Source organism: Rhinolophus sinicus, chromosome 10, assembly GCF_057876585.1.
Source record: "Rhinolophus sinicus isolate RSI-liver-muscle chromosome 10, RSI-T2T, whole genome shotgun sequence".
NCBI lineage: Eukaryota > Metazoa > Chordata > Mammalia > Chiroptera > Rhinolophidae > Rhinolophus > Rhinolophus sinicus.
Window position 1 is genome coordinate 13,722,828 of NC_142510.1, and position 17,976 is coordinate 13,740,803.

A 17,976-nucleotide genomic window follows, 5' to 3' on the forward strand; every position below is an offset into this window, starting at 1 on the left:
AAAAGTAAATAAAAAAATAACAGTATTTTAGAAACGTTAAAAGCACATTCTTTTAACATTCTGACAAGGAAAAGGCACCTAAAGAGATTAGAAGTTTGGGGTCGGCCCAGTGGCTCAGGCGGTTGGAGCTCCGGGCTCCTAATGCCAAAGGCTGCCTGTTGGATTCCTACATGGGCCAGTGCCAGATGGCTTAGTTGGTTGGAGCGTGGGCTCTCAACCACAAGGTTGCCGGTTCAACTCCTCGACTCCTGCAAGGGATGGTGAACTGCGCCCCCTGCAACTAAGATTGAACTTGGCACCTTGAGCTGAGCTGCCACTGAGGTCCCAGATGGCTCAGTTGGCTGGAGCTGCACCCTCCACAAGTAAGATTGAGAGGACAACAACTTGACTTGGGAAAGTCCTGGAAGTACTCACTGTTCCCCAATAAAGTCCTGTTCCCCTTCCCCAGTAAAAAAAAAAAAAAAGAGACATTAGAAGTTTTGAAGGTAACTGGTATACAAGGTGTGATCAAGAAATAAGGTGAATGTATAAATAAAAAAATTTATTATAGTAAAAGACTGTCGTGCGGGAGACCCTGCTCGCCGCACCATTTTTCAGGCAGGCCGCCTGCGGGGTCTCTGCTCCCGCTCCCCACACAAGAACGCAGGATATGGTGAGGCCAAAAAGGAACACCCACGGAGCCATAGGTAGGGGAGTCATACCACTATGGTCTCACTGGAGGCTGGGTTCACCGGACGTGCGACCTGCCGTCCACCTTTCCGCCAACCGACCGAACGACGACTCTCCTCCACTCTCTCGACCCTGTTCCTCTCCTCTCTTCTGCTCTCTTCGGCTCTGCTCGGCTCTTCGGCAATCCTCGGCAGTCCTCGGCTCTCCTCCGTAGCCGCAGCAGTTATACCAGCGGCCAATCGGCTAACCGGCCACAGCCGACGGCCAATCAGCCACAGCCGAGCCAGCACCTTTCCACGTGAGGCCGAGAGCCTGTAAACTACTCTCTGGGGCTCTGTCCCCACAAAGACACATTGCCATTAATCCCCCTCAAAATACTCCCCCTCACTTTGAACAGACTTACCCCATCATTCTTGCCAAAAGCAGATCTGGAAGTCCCCTTTCCTGAGTGTCTTTAGTTGCGCTGTCGTGGCTGCCTCAATATTCTCAATCGATTAAAAAAGTTTACCTTTCATGGTCATTTTGACTTTGGGGAAGAGCCAGAAGTTGCATGGTGTCAGATCTGTGCCAGATTCAGTGAATAAGGTGGACGAGGACACACTGTAATGTTTCTATTTCACAGAAATTGCCGAACCAGAAGAGATGTGTGATATGGAGTGTTGTTATGATGGAGAATGAAGTAAAGACATTCACAAAAGAGGAATTCCAGAACTGGAATTCAGAAAGTGGCAAGGACAATGGAAAAAGTGTGTTCAAAGCGAGGGGGTTTATTTTGAGGGGGATTAATGTCAATGTGTCTTTTACTGTAATTTTTTTAATTTAAACATTCGCTATATTTTTCGATCATACCTAGACCAAGAGTAGTATAATAGAAAAAAAAAATAGTAGTATAACAGGGAGATATAAAACAAGTAATAGATCTTCTAGTGTTGTCTACATAATATGATGTGTAGTGGCTGGTGGAATCCTGATTTATTTAAAGCAACCTGTATTTAGATTTCCTTTTTGTAACAGTTTCTGTAAGTTCCTATTTTTTAAAAAGGCTGAAAAGGGCTGTCGGATGGCTCAGCTGGTTAGAGTGTGAGCTCTCAACAAGGTTGCCGATTCAATTCCCGCATGGGATGGTGGGCTGCGCCCCCTGCAACTAAAGATTGAAAACGGCAACTGGACTTGGAGCTGAGCTGCGCCCTCTACAACTAGATTGAAGGACAACGACTTGGAGCTGATGGGCCCTGGAGAAGCACACTGTTCCCCAATATTCCCCAATAAAATTTATTTTTAAAAAAGGCTGAAAAATCACTTGGACAAAATGAAAATTAATGTAATACTATTTACAACTCTGTAGAGTTATAGGTTTAAGTACCAGAAATATGCTACTGTAAGCAAAGATGCTATGGTAAGTCATGTTTCAGCCCATTCGGAACACTCTGAGCACTTTACACAATTATGTTTACTGTGTAATTATTAAATTATTTATTATTAAACTTGTTGCAAAAATAATTAAGAGGAATTAGAAAGATCCACACAATGCAGCAAGACAAATGACAGGACAGTCAAGAGTGAGGTGGGTGTGTAAACCACATTCTTTGAAGTCCTACATACTTTCTAGAGATAGGCTGCAAATTTAGATGCAATCTTTCCAGAGTCCACTTTGAAGAGAATTGGTTACAAGATTTGGTGAGCTAGTGTGTCAGAGGCGACTAATTGTCCCCTAGTGTCCATTGTCCCACTCTGCCTCTTCCTTCATTTGCTTTTTAAAATAAATAACTGCTTGGGGCCGGACCTGTGGCTCAGTTGGTTGGAGTGCCATGCTCCTAATGCCGAGGTCGCCGGTTTGATTCCCACATGGGCCAGTAAGCTGTGCCCTCTACAGCTAAGATTGTGAACAACAGCTCTAAGATTGTGAACAACAGCTCTCCCTGGAGCTGGGCTGCCATGGGCAGCCGGAGGTTGGCGTAAGCTGCTGTGAGCTGTTGCGGGCTGCTGAGTGCTGCCACGGGCTACCATGTGCTACCATGAGTGGCCAGTGGTCAGCAGCCATCGTGAGCGGCCAGCAGCTGGCGAGAGCTGCCATGTAGGGAGCTGGAGCATTAAGGGTTAAGAAAATGTAACTTCAAGCAGAGTTTGGGAAGATTGCTAAGGAGATCTCCGATAAGATAAGAACAGACGCCAGCTGTACTGGGGATGAGGCTTTGTCAGAGAGATAAAGACAGTCAGGGCCAAACTTTGAATAAACATAATAAATCTGTACTCCCTGCCTCAGTTGCTCTATGTAACCTTCTTGTCTCTGTGTGTATAAAAGAAAGCTGGAAAATAAAGCAGGTGCTGCAGTCTAATTAGAACTGCTCGCCCTCCCGATCCCATCTTTGTCTCTTGTCTATTTTTTTCTCAATCCTCACTCCCCACTTCAGGGACCGTTCGTCTCGTTGGCAGGCTCTGACACTGCCATGAGCTGCTGTGAGCGGCCAATAGATGACTGGCGACCGACGGCCTCAGCCAGGGGGATCGCAAGGCTCACAATACCAGCATGGTCAGGGAGCTGGGTCCTACACAACTAGACTGAGAAACAATGGCTTAAACCAGAGTGGCGGGGGTGGGGAGGTGGGGGGTAAGGTGGAAGAAGGGGGAAGTGATGGTAAAATTAAAAAAAAAGTAACTGCTTTATCATATCTTCTTATAGTAATAGAACTTCACCCCTATAGCAGGCAAACTGCTGTCAAGCTAGGCTTATATTTCTTGGCCTCCTTCGGGGCAAGGTGAGGTTATATGCCCAAGTTTTTATCAACGGACAAGAGTAAAAGTGATGTAGGTAACTTGTGTGTCATGTTCTCAAAAGGAAATTGTTTAAATGTTAACAATTGATGAAGCTAGGTGAAGGGAACATAGATGTTTATTGCATTATTCTTTCAAATTCTCAGAAGGCTTGAAATTTTTAAAAGATGGGGTTAAGAAAAGGAAATTGCTTGCTTTCCTCCTCCTCTCTCTCTGCTTTCCCCATGTTGCCATCATGGAATATGGATGCAGTGGTAATCCCCTTCAATCATACAACGGAGGAAAACCCTATGTAAGTCCATGCTACTCAAATTGGTCTGTGGTCCAGCAGCATCAACATCACCTGGGAGCTTGTTAAAAATGCAGAACCTCAGGTCTCACCCAGAGTGACTGAATCAGAATTTGCATTTAACTGAGAATCTGCATTTAGCAGGATCCCTCGGTTCTTTATATGCATAGTAAAGTTTGAGCACTCCCCAGGTGAAGACCAAGTAACAACATTCTTTTGTTTCCAGTGTTCAATGTACAGATGAACTTAGGATAAGTTTAAGATGAACTGTCAAAACTGAGAAAGGCGTATATATCCATTACAACTTTAAAAACACTCTTTTTGAACACAAATGAGAAAATAATGATAGCTATTTTCCCAGGGCTTACTGTATGCCAGGCACTGTGTTAAGCATCGTACACAGGATCTCACTTATCCTCAGGACAATTGTTTAAGTTAGGTACCACGTATTACAAGGGATATTCAAAGTAGTTGTCCTCTTAAAAACAAAAAATTCTACTCTCTCCCATTGTGTGGGTGGGACTTACTCCACCCTCTAAATGATCCCTAATTGGTTTAACCAGTGAAAGTCAGCACATTCTCCCTTGGATCCCTGATTGGCTCAGATAATTCAGCAAGCTGGTCACAGAGATTTGTTCAGGAAACAAACAGCACGGAGTTCAGTATTGATCAGCCCCCTAGTCTTTGCTTTCCTAGTTTTTCTCTTTCTGGTATGCTTTGAGATATTTCTTCCACTTGATCTAACAGACCACTGGCTCTGTGATAAGCAGTCTCTCCTTCAATTTATCTATGGAACTTAAATAAAAAACAAAACACGCTTTTCAGTTCCAGAAAGTTTTGCTATAATCCAGTTGTATTGGGGGTAGAGCTGTCATTGTCTCCTCCAGGAGTTCTGTCTCATCAGGAACTGCCTATTCTGAGAGTTCTGCTGACTCTTCCTCCCTCTGTCTATAAGGTGTCTTCAGGTGTATTATTACTTTTCTCTGGCCTACTCCTGGCTCTTTTTACCCTCTGGCCATTGGTCAAGCAGAGAGATAACCTAGCGACACTGCCAGTGGGTAGAGCCAGCAGTCTCTACGCCTGTAATCTAACCACATTCCCAGCTTCCGAGTAGAAGCAGTCCTTTATAGAGCACTTGAAGAAAAACCCTCAATGCCTACCTCAGCTGCAGAACCCTCTTCCAGCCTCAGAGATAGGGAGGTTATCAGGCTCCTCTGGACAAGGCAGAGCAACAAGCTAACACCTATGTGGGCAGGCTCTGCCAATTTCCCACCAATAATATCGCATGAAGGATACACTAAAGGCTGTAAGAACCAGAGACATACTTATTTTTAAATAATGGACACCCAAAAGCAGTATCTTCTGGGGTGTTAGAAATGCCAAACCTAGTAAGCAGTTAATTCTGGAAATCATGTTTAAAATTACCAAGGAAAAAATATATAGTGAGCAGTAAACAGTGGTAATATCAGGGTGGTACTTTTATTTTTGCATTTTTTTCTTATATGCATTCTATAACTTTCCAAAGTGCATGTATATTGCTTTTTAAATAATAAGTCAGTCTTAATTTTAAAAAGATGAGATCTGATCTTCATAGAGAAAGCAGATGTTTAGCTATAGGAAGGATGTTAACACATACAGATTTTTGTTATTTTTATGTTAAAGGCTGAAATGAAGAAACTTGTCAAAGGGTGTTGCAGAAGGACTTTTAAAGTTTTGCTGATTAAAATATTTCACTTGAACATATAATGGATAATAAAGTCAAGTATCTTTGAATTTTAAAAAATCAAGTTAGTATAACTCAGTCTTATTCTTTCAGTCTTGGTCTATCTTAGACTTTGTAGCTCATCTCTTTACTTTTAGCAAGATCAAGCTTTCAAGCTTCTTTCTTGATCTACTTGTTTAGTTTCGGTAGTTAGAAGGTCTAGGAAAGATTTTGTTTCCTCTCTCGTTTCAGAGATGACCTCCTTTCTCTTGTTATCCATTGAGTTAATACCACAAGCTTCATTTCTAGCCATTGACACTGTGTTTATCTGTAATAATGAGCACAGTTCAAACGAAAGGGCCATGAGAGCTGCTCGTTCTTGATGAAAGAGCCAAAACTCAAAATCAGGAGAATCTGAGCCCCAAACGAGACATCTCTGAAACAGGAATATAAGTGTATCATTAAATATAAGTGCAAAGAAAGAGGGGAAAGAGGACTACTGGAACAGCACAGCTGCTCTGTGATGAACATGCTTTTGATTCATACCAACATATACCAGGCTGTTAGCTCTTCCTAACCATTTATGCTTTGGATTTGTTTAGCCTGTAGAGAAGTTTGTCCTTATCATTCTTACACCTGTCCTTTCAACACCTTTTTCCTTCCTCCTGGGACCCCCAGATACATCTTTTGTGACCCATTCCCTCAAGGCCTAGCTCTGAGCTAGTTGGCAACAGATGTCACTTGTGGCACATACTGTTAAGTTACCTATCTGACATCTAGTCTACTTCCTTCTTTTTCTTTTCCAACAGAGCTCTAGTTCTGTGCAAGTAGATGGCCAGGGGAGACTGGATCCTTCCCACAGTGCCAGGGAGTGAACCATGATGAGTCAAAGCCAATTATGGTAGGTAGTCTTTTTACTCTTGATAATGACTGGTTTAGGATAGATACATGACAATGCATTGTCATCTTCACCAACATGCTAAGGATGGCAGAGGAGAAATATGGAAGCATTGGGACCTTGATGGTGTCACTGAACCACTAAATTAACAAACCTGTAACTGCCCTAACCTTGAACAGGGTTTGTTGGGTTTTCAATTACCTGAGGCGGAAGCTATCCTGATATTCCACCAAACCCCAATACTTATTTTGTGAACTTTGATAATGTTTCATTAACTATGCACCCATTCCTTGTTTAACCTTTTAAGTACAGGCATATGCCTGGCACTCGAATAAGAGAATATATTGAGACTCACTCAGAATTTCCTATGAAGGTATGTAACATCCTTGTTTTTCCAAACATCTTTGTAAGCTAGAAACTTCTTTGAAACTACACTCTAAGGAGAGGTATTCTGAACTCTTTGAAGCTGAGAAAAGCAAAGTTGTGAATTGGCCAAGAGGACCCAAGCAATTAGTGGCAGAGCTTGGAGAAAGAGCTCAATTTTTAAATTCCAAATCTCTACACCACAGCACCCAGTGTCAGTAAAGTGGGAAATACGTCGCAATGGGGCAGGCCGAATGTGAGGTACAAGGAGACACAACATCCCGCGAAGGAAAACGATGGCTCTACTCCAGCTTCAGGCTCTGAGACTGATCTCAATAGGGCTGGAGCGGCCGGGCATACTGCCAGTAGAATGCACTGGGTCGGAGATTTACAATCTGGCCTAAGACGATCTGAATTTTGTCCAAGTAGAAGACACCACTTTACATTCTACGTACCCACAGTCAGCCCAAGACAAGAGGGCCGCTCAAGCCAAGGACCCGCATTCCTGGTCACTCATTCACCTTACCCCGGCCGCACCCAAGTTTCGCTACCGATAATCTTTCGGGTTTCGGAGTCTCCCTCTCTTAATTTCCTTCTTCTCTGAAACATTACGTCCCTCTTGAGTCACCCTAATACTCCACTAGATGGGATCAGCCCTCAAGAAACTCAGCAGGGAGACCCAGGCAGCGGAACCGGAAATACTTGCTTGGAAAACCAGAAAGCAAACTACACCTCCCAGCATGCACGGTGAGACATCGTCCGCCATTAAGGGACTTGATTGGTAAACACACTAAAGGAACTGCCCCCTCCGCAGTCACGCTGGCCAATCACAGGACAGGGTTGCGTAAACGAAAGGGGGCGTGCCGCGTCCGGCTGCTTTCCCGGTAATTCCAACGTTGGGGAGAATGGGAATGTGAGACTCGAGGGGGCTGTAGCTCGCGGTCTCGGGTCTCGTTTGGGGTAACTTTCTACTGTTTTAACCTGGGTAGCAGGAGATTTTTCTAAGATCATTAGTCCCAGTGGTAAGTGGGGCCCCGGCCGGCACGGGAGTATGCCCTTCCGAGGCTGAGTTCGGGAGAAGAGCCATCGTTTCAGGTCTTAAAGGGGTTGGGAAAGCGAGGGAGCCTGGGGGTGCTTGGAGGAGCTTTGCAGCCGAATTGGCCCTCCAAGGATTTTTCTTGTTTTTCCCAATTCTGTCCCGAAGTTACTGTGGCGTCTTGCAGAAGGCACTCCTGCTCTCGGAGATGGTGTCCATGCTCGCACCAACCAGGGCCCAGGTGAGACCAGGTCCCTTCTCCTGGTCCAAGTTCCGGTCGCTACTTTCTGGCGTCTGCCGGTCCTCATTTAGAAAGTATGCCAGGAGGCCCGCTGATCTCCAAATATCCCTTTCACCAAGATGCCTTCATTCCTAGACCAGGCACATAGGAAAAATGGCTTATCAAATTCTTAAATTCAGAACCACCACCTGGGAACGGGGCCCATTGGAGAAGGCTATAACAGAGTATCTCGAAGTGTTTTTCTGGAATGCTGCTCAAATTGCAGATTTCTAGGCTTCATTCCACACCTGAATAAACAGAACAATCCCCTCAAGTGATTCTTAATCACACTGAAGGTCTGTTTATTTATAGGACTGGTAAATTTAGGGAAGGAAAGAGGCCTGGATGAGATGCTACAGTGAGCTTAGCAGAGTGTTATGTGGAAGAAGGACTCGCAAAGGGGAGGGTGTTGGGAGAATACTGGAATCCCTATCCCTTTCGTGATTCTTCCTAGGCTGCTCAGTCATCCCTTTTCCCTTAGAGCATCCTTACTTTGTGTTCCCCAAAAGTTGTTCCCTCATCTTTTCTCTTCTAGTAGTCTTCTAAAACTTCCACAGCTTACCATCTTGGTCCTGAGACCACTGCCTCAAAAATGATGTCCATTTTTAGTCCCTCCGCCCCAATCCCCACCACCATTCCCAGCAGCACTCAAGAACCTTTTACACCAAGCCCTTATCTCTCTTGCATCTGATGTTTCTAGCTCTTCTTAGCTTTCCTAGACTGAGTGAGGGCGTGGGGTTCATGCCGCTTGTCCTGAGGTGGACTCTCATTGTTTTAGGGACCAATGCTGTTTGAGGATCTGACCCGTGTATTTTTCTCAAGAGGAAAGTGTGAGTCTGTACCCTGGCCAGAGGTCACTCAGCAGAAACACCACACAGGAGTGTTTCAAGGATATGGCCTTGATGGGTAAGGTGATTGTTTTTCCTGCATTTTGGAACTTTGGTCAATTCTATGAATAGGAGTTCATGTCTCATCCACATGTTGGTATGGCTGGGCAGTGGGACCTATCCCTGGGTGATTTATGTGGATATAAGAACTTGCATGGCAGTGCAATTTTCAAAGGATGAGATGAGTTTTAAAAGACAAAAATCCTGTCTAATACAGTGACTGGTTTTTCATGAGACATGGCAGTACCTGATTATCTTCCCAAATATTTGTTACGGTCAATTTACAATTTTACTTGTGAAACCCCTTTAGTATAGATTACTGTCATTTGCTAAAGTTTGGAAATTGATTTACTCTCAAGAAGGTGCTATGCCTTTCTCACCTTAGGGGAACTTTATGCAGAAATGTTCTATGCCTGAGTAGATTTTATCCCTGACTAGGGTTGACTATTTGAACTACCCCATACTCATACTTTCCACTTCTCTCTTCATCATGTTCATGTTTTCCTCTAACTTCTCATACATATGAAGTATATTTACAATAGTTATTCTAACATTCTTTCTACTTGTTTTATCATCTGGGTCTATTTCTGTTGTTTGATTTTGCTCCCAGTTATGGTTCATATTTTTCTGCTTCTTTACATGCCTGGAAATTTTTTTTTCTTCTGTAGTAATCTTTTTTTTTTTTTTTTTTAGATTTTATTGGGGAAGGGGAACAGGACTTTATTGGGGAACAGTGTGTACTTCCAGGACTTTTTTCCAAGTCAAGTTGTCCTTTCAATCTTAGTTGTGGAGGGTGCTGTTCAGCTTCGAGTTGTTGTCCTTTCAGTCTTAGTTGTGGAGGGCGCAGCTCAGCTCCAGGTCCAGTTGCCATTACTAGTTGCAGGGGGCACAGCCCACCATCCCTTGTGGGAGTCGAACCGGCAACCTTGTGGTTGAGAGCCCGTGCTCCAACTAACTGAGCCATCCGGGAGTTCAGCGGCAGCTCTGCTCAAGGTGTCATGTTCAATTTTAGTTGCAGGGGGCGCTCCCCACCATCCCTTGCGGGACTCAAGGAATTGAACTGGCAACCTTGTGGTTGAGAGCCCGCGCTCCAACCAACTGAACCATCCGGGAGGCAGCTCAGTTCAAGGTGCCACGTTCAATCTTAGTTACAGGGGGTGCTGCCCATCATCCCTTGCAGGACTCGAGGAATTGAACTGACAACTTTGTGGTTGAGAGCCCACTGGCCCATGTGGGAATCGAACCGGCAGCCTTTGGAGTTAGGAGCATGGAGCTCTAACCGCCTGAGCCACCGGGTGGGCCGTGCCTAGTAATTTTTGATTGGATGCTGGGTATTGTGAGTTTCATACTGTTGGATGCTGGCTTTTCTGTATTTTTTTAAAATAGTTTTGGACTTTATTGTGGGGTGTATTTAAGTTACTTGGGATCGATATGATCCTTTCAAGCCTTGCTCTTTGCTTTGTTAGGGTGTATTCAGAACAACCTTTAATCTAGGGCTGATTGGCCTGTTACTAGGGCAGTGTCTTTCTGAGGACACTGCCCAATGCCCTGTGCGTGAGGGAGTCTTTTCACTTTGGCTGGTGGGAACATGAACTATTGAACTGTTACGTGAATTCTGGAGACTGTTCTTTCTGTTCCTTTTTGGTGGTTTTTTCACTGCCCTGGGGTAGTTTCCTCACATGCACTTTTAGATTAATACTTAGCCAGTCTTAAGAGGACCCCATCTAGATGCCCAGAGCTCCGTGCCTGGGCACCTGCCTCTTCTCTGATATTTTGCTGTCAAATTCTAGCCACATTGGCATCACTGAACTTGGTCTCCTCAAATCAGGAAAAACACTGGGTACCATTTGGATTCCCACACGATGCACTTCAGCCCAGAAACCCTTTCCAGGCAGTGAGCTGGGACAGTCATGGGATTGTTTTTTTGGAAGGAAAGACCACCTTTGTATTGATATTATGTTGGCTTTATAAATTAAGAATGTTTGGGAAAATATTAAAAAGAAATGCTTCTTGGCAGGCCCGAGTTTTGTCAGCCATCCTAGCAGTTAGACTGGTTATTATTTGCCTGTGGTTCATGGAGCAGCTCTACCTTAATCTTTCCTTGGTGAGACGTAAAGAAATTTTAGAGAACTCTCCTGGTGACAATAAAATGATTTCTAATAACGAGATTGTTTCTCTGCTAGGTAGAAAAATACTCGTTTACTCTCTTTCTTTCTTGATAAATATGAATCCCACTCCCTCCTCGAATTGTGGTTGCTCAGCTGTCACTTGAGACTGCTTACACGGTGAAAAGCTCTTGAGACCTAAATGAACTAACTGGAAGATCCCACCTCTAGACGGTGTCTACCAAGATTGCCCTTAGCTCCTATCCCATTGGACCCTGACTTAGTTGTAGTTATTTTCTGCTTCCTCCCTTCACAGGCTCACCTAGAACTAGATCCTTTGAGAAGCCAATAGAGCCTGCTGGCTCCTGATTGTGTATATTATCAGTGTCTGAGTTATAGGATAAAGCATCTACAGTTTCCTGGTCCTCTGTGTGACTACCTTAGCTGTTCTGTATCCAGTACCACTTCAGGGTGTTGTTTATGCTTTGCTTTGTTTTACTTTTATCAACAGGAGGGGAAGGGAAGATTGAGAATAATCAGCAGCTAAGTTTACAATCTATGGGACTCGATGAGCTTGCCCTAGAAAAATACTCCACTGCTGTGCCCCTTGTCTGTTACCCAGAAAAATCCTCTGAGACTGGAGTTGGAGTCCTTGAAAGGAAAATATCAGGTGGAACTTCTGCTTGCAAGAAAAGGTTCATAAGCCTAGTAGTTAGCATTGAAAACCACACCCCATTAATAGAACTATCTCAATATTTAGGAACCAGAGCACTTTCTGAAATTCTTAAATTTCCTGGGAAAGAAGCCAGAAATTCATACAAGTGTCCTGAATGTGACCAAAGCTTCAGTGATAATTCATACCTTGTTTTGCGTTAGAAAACTTATTCGGGAGAGAAAAAGTATAAATGTGATGCCTGGGGGAAGATTTTCAACCATAAAGCCAACCCGAGGACACACAGGAGAATCCATATTGGCGAGAAGTCTTATTAGTGTGCTGAGTGCAGCAGCAGCTTCCACTAGCACTCACATCTGTCTCGGCACATGAATGTCCACATAAAGGAGAAACCTTACACAAGTGGCACATGTGGGAGACGTTTTATGTGGCACCCAGGATTGGCACAGCATCAGGAAACCCACGCTACCAATAAAGCCTATGAATGTACCAACTCTGGTAAATATTTTGGTCAGAAAACATATCTTGCTTTGCATAAGAAAATGCACACATCAGCCACCCAGGATCAGTACACTTGCTGCATGAAATGATTCAGGTGGCCCTCACATCTTGCCCTTTCCGAGAAGGGCCACAAGGATGACGCTGAATACTGCAGTGATTGTAGGGAAAAATTGCTTTTGTTTTCAAAATTCAAGCCTTTAAAATGTCCTGAATGTGCGATGACCTTTCTTTGTATCTCTGACCTTATTTCTCATCAGCATTCATAAAGGGGAAAAGTTCCACAAAAGCAAGACATGTGGGAAAAGTTTTATTTTGGACTCACAGCTTGCATTCCACCAGCAGAGCCACAGGAACCTTTCACATGTACCGTGTGTGGGAAAAGTTTCAGGTTGAAAATGCATTTCATTATTCATCAGCAAACCCATTTGAAAAACGTCATGTAAATATAGCAAATTCTCATTAATGCTTGTGCTTTTCAGTATCCATACTAAAAATTGGGAACGATTACCCTTTATGCCAGGTATTATGGGGGAAGGTGCCCTCTGCAACTAAGATTGATCACGGCACCTTGAGCTAAGCTGCTGCTGAACTCCTGGATGACTCAGTTGGTTGGAGTGCGTCTTCTCAACCACAAGGTTGCTGGTTCGACTCCCGCAAGGGATGGTGGGCTACGCCCCCTGCAACTAACAATGGCAACTGGACATGGAGCTGAGCTGTGCCCTCCACAACTAAGACTGAAAGGACAACAACTTGACTGGGAAAAAAGTCCTGGAAGTACACACTGTTCCCCAAGTACGCATTATGCCCAAAATGCTGTTCTGTGCCTCACTATAGAAAGTCACTTTTCCAGATGAGGTTTCCTTCACAATTAACTTCAGGTTTTACATTTTTCTTTATTTTCCAAGGTTATGCCACATCTCCATAAGAGATTAGAAAAATATCACTTTTACAAAAACATTAATATAGACATGAGTGTAATTGTCTCTTTAGTGTAATATTGTTAATTCCTGGTAGGCAGAAAGAAAATTTTTAAACCCTAAGTGTCAGTTACTGTGAAAGAGGCATATTTTCAGTTGTTGCCTTATTTGTGCTTACACCTGAACCTTGATATAATTCAAACTGTTCTGAGCCCAGGGAGTTGAAGGAAGAGGTCAGGGCCTGCCAGTGAGCTCCATATTGTTTTTTATGATGAAGGTTTTTTCACCCTTCTGTTTACATTGTCAACTGATGAAGATAGATACCACAGAGTGTCATTAACTCAGAGATATTATCAGCCTACCATATTAGTATGAACAAATACTGGATACAAGTTAATATAGGGGGCCAGCCTGGTGGCTCAGGCGGTTGGCTCTCCTTGCTCCTAACTCAGAAGGCTGCCGGTTCGATTCCCACATGGGCCAGTGGGCTCTCAACCACAAGGTTGCCAGTTCAATTCCTTGAGTCCCGCAAGGGATGGTGGGCAGCGCCCTCTACAACTAAGATTGAACACGGCACCTTGAGCTAAGCTGCTGCTGAGCTCCTGGATGACTCAGTTGGTTGGAGCGTGTCCTCTCAATCACAAGGTTGCTGGTTCGACTCCTGCAAGGGACGGTGGGCTGCGCCACCTGCAACTAACAACGGCAACTGGACCTGGAGCTGAGCTGCGCCCTCCACAACCAAGACTGAAGGGACAACAACTTGAAGCTGAACGGCACCCTCCACAACTAAGACTGAAAGGACAACAACTTGACTTGGAAAAAAGTCCTGGAAGTACGCATTGTTCCCCAATAAACTCCTGTTCCCCTTCCCCAATTAAATAAATAAATAAATAAAGTTAATATAGGCATGAAAAACTACATGCAGAAGTTTATTGCTATACATGGTTGGTTCACTACCTTTTTGCAGCATGGATGTTGACAAACTATTCAGAGTGAAAACTTTGTACTGAAGAAATTGACTTGAACATAAATTTCTTGGGTTTTGTTGTTGATGCAATGATGAAAATGTGTATCAAACAAGTCCTTAATGTGATTACCAGAATATTAGGGTCTGTAATAGCTATCATGGATGAAAACAGCATTATTCCAATAGAATTCAGGTGTCAACAGTTTACGTTTTGTAATGAAAGTATGGAATTTAGTTGTCATTCTTGAAGGAGTTGGACTCAAGTTTTTAGAGCTTTGTTGCAATAGGTAATAGTCTTCACATCTCCCCACTTAACATAGAAAATCACTAACCCAGTAATTCAGAGAGTTAAAACTAAAAACAAGTGACATTTCACAGTAAATGCTATTTTGAGTTTTTGACCTGAGATTCCATATAATTAACATTGTTTTGATGAGGGCAGCATGTCATACAATCTGATACCACAGATTTTGCTCAAAGTAATCTGCCAATTTACCAAATATACAAAACATTATGGTTTATCTGAGTAGTCTATTTTGAATTGTCTGTTACACTTGTTTTCCGTATAGGATTTCAGTAGGACAGTGATTTTGCTTTGACCATTTGTTTAAAAAATAACCAAATGAGCTACATGAGAAGTGTGTATATTCATCTGTTTTAGTTTTGTAGACGAAAAGAGCTATTGATCTGATAATAGTATGACCATTACCCATCTTTTCAGGCCCATATGACTACAGGTGTTTTGTCTTTTATTTTTTGACATGCCTGCTTACATTAACAGTCTAGGGAGGATGGGGATATGCCGTAATTATACTTATAGAAACCTGAGAATATGCTGCAATCTCTAGTTTCTTTGGATACCTCGTAAATATGTTTGTTGTATGCACTTGTACTGTTTGTCCGTTTAATGTTTCGATTTTACTGTTTTTGGTGTATTTTTAGCAGGCTTAGCTCTAAATTGCAACCTCTTACTAGGCAGTGATATGTCTATTTGATGTGCAATTTGACATCCAGTAAATGCTTTATGATGACAATAAGGTGAACTGCTTTCTACACGTCAGTGGTTTTAGGTGGCAGTGAGGTGAATTTTGAAGATTGGTGAGATTGTGGTTTGCAGAGGGTGAATAAATGACTTGGGGCCATTTAATGATGGAGATAAAGTTGTTTGCTCCCCGGAACTCAGAAGAAAATGCCAGCGCCACTCGGGGAGACAGTGCTTAGACGTTCAGTCCTGTTCCTGTCTTTGCCCCAAGGCGGCGGCACAGGACCAGGTACCTGGTCACTAAGGGCAGCGCTTGCGTCTGGGTGGAGGAGGATGGGAAGTCGAGGTATGTTGGGTAGGGGTTTCAGCTTTGCTCGGCCTCGGAGAACCTCTGCGGTTCGCGCCCGGCCACCAGCCGCTCGGGCCGGCGGAAATGCCAACGAGACGAGACGCGCTAGAGCGGCGCGCAAGGCTGGGAACCGGAAGTCGCGAGCTCACTTCCGGCTCCCCCTTCGGGCCGCGCCACTGCGCTCTCCATAGGTACCGAGGCTCGGTGGGAGGTGGGGACCCATCGGCGCGCTCGGCCGGGCTGCCCCCCGCCCCGCCACTGAGGTGGTCTCCACAGAAGCCGAGCCGCGGGGGCAAGAGCCATTTGGCTCCTCAGGCCTCTCCTTCCGCATCAGCGGGAGGGTAACGCCGGCGTGACTGTCGGGGACCCGCCGGAATCCGCCCCGCGACTCTAGGCACTGACGGCGGTAGGGACGGGAGAAGGAGCCCCGTGCTATCTCCCGGCCCTACCCGCGCTTTGGCAATGCGAAGCTACGGGCTCGCCCTGTCTGTGTGTCTGGCCTGTCGAAAGGCTTGTTGCTTTGTGCTTCTCACTTGCCCTGGGTGCAGTAGCTGCTCTAGAAGCAGCGCCAGTCTCGTCTGCTTTCTGTGTGTCCACAGCCGAATGCTAACATGCTTCTGTTACTTACGAGTGTATCCTGGGCTCCCCTGAGTACATCCCCTCCACCCCCAAGAGAGCTTAGCCACTTACACGACTACAAAAACTTCACTTTATATCTAGCCCGTTTCTCCTCTCCCCTGCACCCTAGATCCCTATACAAGTATTCAAGTGCCTACTAGAGATTTTCCTTTGGATGCCTCTGAGGCATCAAAACACATGCCCCAAACCAAACTCATGCTTTTAGCCCCTGATTTGTTTGCCTCCAGTATATGGTGCCACACCCACACGATTGCTCGTGCTACCAACACACTCCCTCTTCCTCTGGTCCTCATCCATTGGATCAAGTCCTGTGGATTCCACCTCAAACATAGCTCTCAAACCTGACTGCTTCTGCCTCTGCTGTCTACCCTTATCAGGCAATGCTCGCCTGGGGTGACTGAAATAGCTCTATCCTCTCTCACACCACGCTCCTTCTCTGCTAGCACAGCCAGCACATCTGATCATGTCACCAGCCAACTTCACATCTTCCACTGGCTTCCCATTGTCCTTATGATAACGTCCAAAAATTTCAACATGACCTTCCTGTTACTTCCCTGCCAGCTCCAACTCCAGCTGCTCTCCATCCTGTCTCTTTCTAGCTGCACTTTCAGTTCATCAAATATACCACACTCTAGTTCCTCAAGAATTGTGAAACTACTTAAATCCTTTTACCTGGAACATCCCCCCATCTCTACCTCCTTTATTTTACCCTCCATATAGCACTTATCATGCTTGTAATTGAGTAGTAATTATGTAACTAGTAGTTTAATGTCTGTCTGGGGACAGGGACCAGGCACATGGCAAGTACTTAAAGTTGTGCACTGAAAGAATACAACTTGTATGGCTCTGTTGGATATAACTATAAGACTGACTGGAGGAAAAGGAACAGGCACTATGCTGTAACTTACAAATAGGCAGGAGGTGTAACAGTGGCCCAGAAAAGCCGTAAGGAATTTAGCAAAAAGCTTGACTAAAATGGTTCTCAGAATAAAAATGTTAAGATGCTCTATAGGCTTGAAAGGAAAAATTTAGGAAAGATGCACAATTGCTACAAGCCCCATTTGAAGAAAGTGGGGTAAATGTGATATTTATTTCAAATAGGATTGTGTTGAGCTAATACAACAGAGAAGGAAACTTGAACGAGTTGAGTCTACATCTTACTGCCTTGAACTTTCTGGGAGTACAGTGTTAGTGTTCAAAGTAGCATACATCACTGGACCAGAGGGTACCTGGCCTGATAACATCATTGCCTGTGGTGTTCCCATCCTATAAGTTTCACTCAGTGTGAGAGGGGCAAGCACCCAGGATGGGCAGAATGGTGCTACACTTGAAGGCTAGGCTGCGCAGGAAATTCCATGAGGGGGAACTGCTGACACCTTGAATATCATGGATCAAAAGGGCCTTGGTCAGCAGGTCCACATTCCTGTTAGAAGTTAAATTTCATTTCACCTATTTGGCTCATGAGCCCATCCATGAAGCAACTCCTGTAGCCAGGAGGATGGAGTCGACTGGCCAGGCCTGGTTCTCATGCACTATGGTTGGGGCAGCCCCACCAAAATCACATGGATGAAGTGTGACAGAAGAAGTAACTCTTTAAGGGATACTTAGGATACTGTAAGAAGAATAAGAAAAGATGGGTGTTGGTAACAAATCCAAGCAGAGAAATCAGAGAGGTAATGAGAATAGTGATGAAAATGGCTAACGCTAATCAAGTGTTTCTTACGTGTCTGGCCCTCCTGTGCTAAGCACTTTTCTTGGATTATTTCACCATTATCATTATCGTTTTACACATGTAGGAAATAGGACTGGACTGTAGGATATGTTGGGAAACAGGAGATAGGATGGAAGTTGTTGACGGTGTGCTGAAAAATTGCTAGCTTCCTGTTTTGTGCAAACTCCAGAAAATGACTGAGTCTCAGTCTCCTCAAACACCAGAGACTAATCATG

At 44.4% G+C, this 17,976-nt stretch overlaps 2 protein-coding genes across 3 annotated transcripts in view; one reads left to right on the forward strand and one right to left on the reverse strand.

Annotated features, from left to right (window-relative positions):
• Positions 1-3,440: 3,440 nt before the first annotated feature.
• The window catches only part of ZNF174 (zinc finger protein 174), a 30,537-nt gene continuing 16,001 nt past the window's right edge, over positions 3,441-17,976 (reverse strand). Inside the window, exon 3 of one of the 2 annotated variants that reach the window (XM_088801310.1) lies at positions 3,441-8,101. In XM_088801310.1, the coding sequence (XP_088657436.1) occupies positions 8,082-8,101 (20 nt within the window). In that variant the 3' untranslated portion in view covers positions 3,441-8,081. The remainder of the gene's footprint in view (positions 8,102-17,976) is intronic. The other variant, XM_074322805.2, reaches the window with a different exon arrangement.
• Positions 8,124-14,998, forward strand: ZNF597 (zinc finger protein 597). Its single transcript, XM_088801496.1, is given in 6 exon segments — positions 8,124-8,204; positions 8,788-8,814; positions 8,816-8,915; positions 11,513-12,431; positions 12,433-12,521; positions 12,524-14,998. Coding segments are annotated over 6 exon segments (1,311 nt in total). The 3' UTR covers positions 12,619-14,998.